Genomic DNA, 6,000 nt, shown 5'->3' with positions numbered 1-6,000 from the left:
GTGATTTGGATGAAGAGAAAGTGGGCGGGCTCGGTGGAATCCTCGCCCGAGGCGGGGGTGCAGGGACGGACGAGGTACATCACCGCGAAGCAGAGGATCGGGATCCCGACGGTGAGGAAGAGGAGGAGCGCCACGGAGGAACTCCCGAGGAGCACGCCGTAGACCTCGGTGAAGACGGCGCCGCTGATTCCTCCGTAGCCTTTGAGGATTCCGACGACCGTCCCTCGGCTGAGAGGGAAGTTTCGCATGTTGGTCACGAGCACCGCGGTCGTCAGCCACGCCGCGCTGTTCGTCGCTATACATAAAGCTATACACAACTGCCCCAAAAAAAATTCGAAAAAAGTTTGAAGCTGTATTGGACATTTCTCTATGATTCAAAAGGAACCGAAACGGCTTAGGAGATTCTAAGTTTACTCAGCACGTTGGAAGTTCTTTCAGTCAGAATTCACTACAAGCAACTTTGAGCAAAGAGGTACAAAATTTACTAAAGTTTCACTCAGAGTCCATTGTACGATCACAGAACGTATCCCCATATAAAGCAAAGCATATAAAGTAATTTCAGCTAATAAGTAAGAACCCATTTAACGCTGTGTTGGACATTTCTCTATGATTCAAAAAGGAACCAAAACTAGTCTTCAAGTAGGTTTTGATTATTCGGTACTCCGGAGATTTTTGTAGTCAGGAAATTGCTAAACAACTTCATGGAGAAAAAAGGTGACAAATTTACTGAATTCACAAGTATGTTCAGAGCCCTGTTTTAAGAGAGATCCCAGAAGAGAAATGACCATATCTAAATAAGACCCCATGTAAAGCAAACCATATCAAATAATTACGGCATCTGGGTCTCCAAAGAAAAACATCATTTGGACAACGATTACACAATAAGGTACCACTTGCAACCTCGGTTTGTTAATTCTCTTCCAAACAACTTGGTGCAAAAAGGTAGTAATTTCACTAAAATTTCAATCATGTTCAGAGTACTTTGTATGATCACCGAAAGTACCCATATAAAGCAATGCACATAAAGTCATTTCAGCTAACAAGTAAGAACCGTTTTGAAGTGGTATTGGACATTTTCTCCATGACTCAAAAAGGAACCAAAACTAGTCCTCTAGTTAGTTTAATTACTCAGCACTTTGGACATTCTTTTAGTCAGGGATTTACTAAAACAACTTCTTGAGAGCAAATTTACTGAAATAAATAAGTACCCATGCAAAGCTAACCATATCAAGTAATTTCAGAAAATGGATGTCCTGAAATTCAGTAGGCAAAGGAATCAAATCTAGTCTTCTAGTTGGTTTTATGAACTGTGGCTAGCCAAGTTTACTCAGTTTTTTGGAGATTCTTTAAGTCAAGAATTTACTAAAACAATTTCTAGGAGAAAAAAGGTAACAAATTTACTAATTTCCAATGGGTGTCCTTAATTCAGTAGGAAAAGGAAACCATATAAAGTAATTTCAGCAAATTGTCCTTAAAATCAGTAGGAAAAGAAAAATAAATAAATAAAAAATTCCAACAACGACCACAAAAGATGATAGCCAAAAGAAAAAGAAAAAATTAAATGTATAAAATTCAATTCGTTAATTCTTTCCAAAGAAACTGAAGTTAATAACAGAAGAACATGTTTTCAAATTAAATTTGTACTGTACTCATCATTTTTCTATGATTCAAAAGGAACCAAAATAACTTTGGAGATTCCAAGTTTACTCAGCACGTTGGAAATTCTTTTGGTCGGAATTTACTACAAACAGCTTCTTGGAGCGAAAAGGTAACAAATTTACTACAATATTTCCCAGTAATATGAGAAAAATGTACTCAGTCGAAATCTATGTGGAACCTTTTATCCAAACATTAAATTAAGCATTAAAAGAGTTTTGACAAATTGGCCAGTTTTAAATTAAGAGCTCAATTAAAATCCTTTGGATCACAACTTTAACAAAGTTTCAATCATATTCAGAGTTCACTGTCAAGAGAGATCTCAAAAGGGAGATTTTTTCAGTCAGGGATTTACTGAAACAAGTTTTTGGAGCAAAAATATGTAACAAATTTACTAAAATTCAAGCATGTTCAGAGTCCTAAAAATTTACATATAACTAGGGTCCTAAAAGAAGGTAACAAGTTTACTTAAATTTCAAGCATGTCAAAAAAAGCTCTCGAAAAGAGCATCCTAAAATTCGGTAGGAAAAGAAAAATATCATTCAAACAACCAGCACAAAAAAAGGTACCGAATTGAAACCTCGGTTTGCTAATTCTTTCCAAATTAACTTAAGTTAATAACAGAAGAACATCTCTAACTTCCTCAATCCCTACATTCTGTAATGAAAAATATTGCCGGTAATCAAATGTGGTTCTTAAAATTCATCAGAGAATATACAAATTCACTTATAAATTACAAATAAAACTTCATCGAATAAAAAAATATATATATATAACATATTATATATATATATATATATATATATATATATATATATATAAATTACTAATCTTAACAAAACCACCCAGCAGCTCAGTCCCGAGATCCTTTACAACTTACTTAAACTAAAACTAACATACACCATCATAAAAAAAAAAAAATTAGATAAAAAATAAAAAATCCTCAAATCTCAAATCCCCATAACTGGAAATCATCAAAACCTCCCACAGACCCCCAAGATCGCCCATTCAATCAAAACTTGGTTTCAATAACAAAGCCACACTACCCAAAATGCCCAATCTCAAAGATCTAGCATTCAAACTCCGCATGCCGGTCAAAGCATATCAAATGCGGTTCTTTTAATTCATCAGAAAATAAACAAATTCACTCAGATTATTAAGTAACTGCATAAACTTGATAATAACAACAACTTCATCAATAAAAATATAATAAAATAGGAAAAAATAAATCTACCAAACCACGCAACCTAAGTTCGTTTTACCTTGCCCAAATTCAACTAGCTGCGAATCCATAATAAATAATTAAATAATATAACATCATCCTTAAAATCTCCTCAAGATCAGGCATTCGATCGAAAACCGGTTGACTTGCAGCTGAGTCACTACCCAAAATCCACAAAGTAAAAAGATGTAATGAAACTCACCACCCAATAAGGAATAGAGCTAACTATCCCGGAGAGAGCGAGCCAGAGAACGCCATAGCCGAGGGAGCAACACAGGCCTCCGATCATCAGAACCACCCACGGCGGGAATTTGTTGCAGGCGATTCCGGGAAGAAGTCCGACGTTCTCTCCGATGTCGTTCGCGACTCCGAGGAGAGTTAACTGTCTCTGATTGAAACCCAGCGAGGCTTTCAGGGAGTGAGAGTAGAGAGGGAAAGTGTTTCCGTTCCCCGAAGCTATCTGGACCCAAACCGCCGCGCCGAGGCCCACCCACGGCGGTCTCGTCCCCATTTTCAGGGCCGCCATTGTCAGTCGGTCGAACAAAGCTCGGAGCTTTGCGGGAAAGACGTCTCGCTGGTTTGGCCGAGGAAAACGGGAAAGAGACGTAACGGGGTTTTCGGGTTCTTTTCGGACAAAAAGGGTAATAAATAAAACAAGGGGACAAAGCAAAGAAAGTGACGTGTAAAGTGACGGTCTCGGAAAGCTCGGTTACAAAGTTTACACAACACATGCTTCGTGATTATTGTGGTTCTTACTTCTTCGTTTATTTATTTTTAATTTATTTAAAAAATTAAAAAAAAAAAACTTTAGTTGAGTAGTTAAGCAACAACCAGTTGCACCTGAATTTTCGTTTCACTGAAGTCATTCTATATTTCGATGCAACCTAATTAAAAAATGTAAATAAGCTATAAAAATGTAGTTTTGATAGTTTTGCATTTGAAACTAATTAAAAATGTAAAAATGAACAAAAACAATTTAAGCAAAAATTTGAAAAATCATAAAGAGAGCGAATGGTCGCGATATCGTTGGATCATCAATTCCATCGGTTGGTTAGATTGGAAAAGTTTGGTTGATCTTAACCTCTCTTAATTATCTACTAATATATCTCGAATAAGAATGAACCTAGCTATTTGATAAACTTACACATGTCGGTTTGAGTTCTATTAAAACAAATAGCCACACTAAACTCAGAGATCTCAAACAACCACACTCACCCTCTATTCTTCTATAGATCTAAGTAGACGAATGAATGAAAGGGTAGAGCTCGCTCGTTTATTACCTCTCGGTCTCTAAACTAACCTAAGAATTTTGACTTATTAGCTAGCTAAACTAATTTATGATTAACAACAACTCATTGCCCTTGAATTCCGCATTCTAACCCATAATATTAATCACAAACTTAACGTGTTAAAACAATCGAACCAAGTCTCTAATTACATCGCAACCCAAAAGGAGACATCTATTTATTAATAATCTACAATCAAATCTAAATCAACAAAATCCAAAATCTAAATCAAGATCGAGAAATATTATCTCAAAGACTAACAAGATTAAAAAAAATAGAAATGAAACAAAATACAGTTCAAGTAAGAAAAAAAAAAGAGATTATAAAGAGATAACACTATGGAGAATATGGTAGTGAAGAATAGGTTGATGAGAGTAGATACAAGCTCTCTCTTTCTTCTTCTTCCGATTTTCTTCTTCTCTAAAAGGGTTCAATTATTCAATTTCTCATTCTACTTCTCAAAACACAAGTTTAGCTCTCCAAAATCTCTCAAACAAGTTTTGAGTAATGTGTAATAAATGTGATTAGACATAACAAAAAATATTTGGAAGTTTCGATGGGTGTTTTCAAAGCATTATGAATTTTTAGATATGATTAGAGGATCAAAATTAACTTAAAAATGTAAAATTTAAAGTATTGGTTGCATTATTACTGAGCGACACATCTGTTAGTCGACGTGTGGCATGCACTATTGAGACAACAATATGTCGAGTACGAGATGAATTTATTTCAAATTTGAATTTTGAAGACATTAATAAATGTTAATGCTATTATTCATCTAAGATATTTTCTTGTATAACAGTGATTAGGTTAGGTTTACGGTCCAATCAATCCAATGGAATCCTAGATATCATGGCTAATTGTGTCGTCCATTTAGAATAGTTAGTTTTCAATGTCATGCAACCCACATGATATTTTATGTGGACATGTTATATGTGAACAAAATAAAGCAATCGCAAAAAAATGGAGGGGCTAGGAAAACAACATAATTTATTTTTACATCTCAATTCAAGAGAATGAATGGACGTCAAAGAATGAATGAATAGAAGAGAGAATGAACGGAAGGACAAAACAAAAAAGATGCTCGTGTGTAGGTAGATGGTGAGAATATTTAGTGCGCCACGTTGCAGTGCCTCCGGGAAATATCTGTGCTTTACAATCCCCCAGGGAAAATATCTGTGTTTTGGTACATGTAAATGTCATTGTAAGGGGTTTTTTTTTTTTAAATAAAAATGAGGTCACACGAAAACCCATCCGTCCCATCCGTCCCAATTAAATGAAGGGAAAATATCTAGAGTATCCCTCATATTTAATCGAAATGCGAGATTTATCCCATCTATTTCTAGAAATATCAGACATATCCCTTTAGTTTAATATAAATGACATATACCTCCCCTAAAAAAATGTTATATTACAAATATCACCATTTTCGTTTATTTTTTACAAAAAAATAATTTGAACTCCTCAAAATACCCTTAATAGAATAAATATTTATTTACTATTTTATTAAAAAAAATCAAAATCTCTCTTTATAAAAAAAAAACCTTAACTTTTTATAAAGAATTTTTTTAATTTAATTTTTTTGTATATAGAATAGAAGATAAAAAATTATTTCATTAAGGGTATTTAGGGGATTTCAAATTATTTTTTTGTAAAAAATAAACGAAAAAGGGTGATATTTGTAATATAACATTTTTTTAGGGGATGTATATGTCATTTATATTAAACTGTAAGGATATGTCTGATATTTCTAGAAATAGAGGGGATAATTCTCGCATTTCGATTAAACACAAGGGAATCTATTGATATTTTCCCTTAGATGAATAGCTATTTTAG

At 34.3% G+C, this 6,000-nt stretch overlaps 1 protein-coding gene across 1 annotated transcript in view; it reads right to left on the bottom strand.

The window, feature by feature from the left end:
* LOC149397749 (Major facilitator superfamily protein) overlaps positions 1-3,515 on the bottom strand; it is a 5,413-nt gene extending 1,898 nt beyond the window's left edge. Inside the window, exons 1-2 of the mRNA XM_089615191.1 lie at positions 3,081-3,515; positions 1-317 (exon numbers count right to left, since the gene is read on the bottom strand). The exon at positions 1-317 is cut by the window's left edge and continues 546 nt beyond it. Coding sequence (XP_089471317.1) covers positions 1-317; positions 3,081-3,404 — 641 coding nt within the window. The 5' untranslated portion in view covers positions 3,405-3,515. The remainder of the gene's footprint in view (positions 318-3,080) is intronic.
* Between the last annotated feature and the right edge of the window lie 2,485 nt (positions 3,516-6,000).

Source organism: Urtica dioica, chromosome 5, assembly GCF_054948205.1.
Source record: "Urtica dioica subsp. dioica isolate 48M chromosome 5, U.dioica_male_clone48M_v1_H2, whole genome shotgun sequence".
Lineage (NCBI taxonomy): Eukaryota > Viridiplantae > Streptophyta > Magnoliopsida > Rosales > Urticaceae > Urtica > Urtica dioica.
This window is presented reverse-complemented; position numbering and strand designations above follow the sequence as displayed.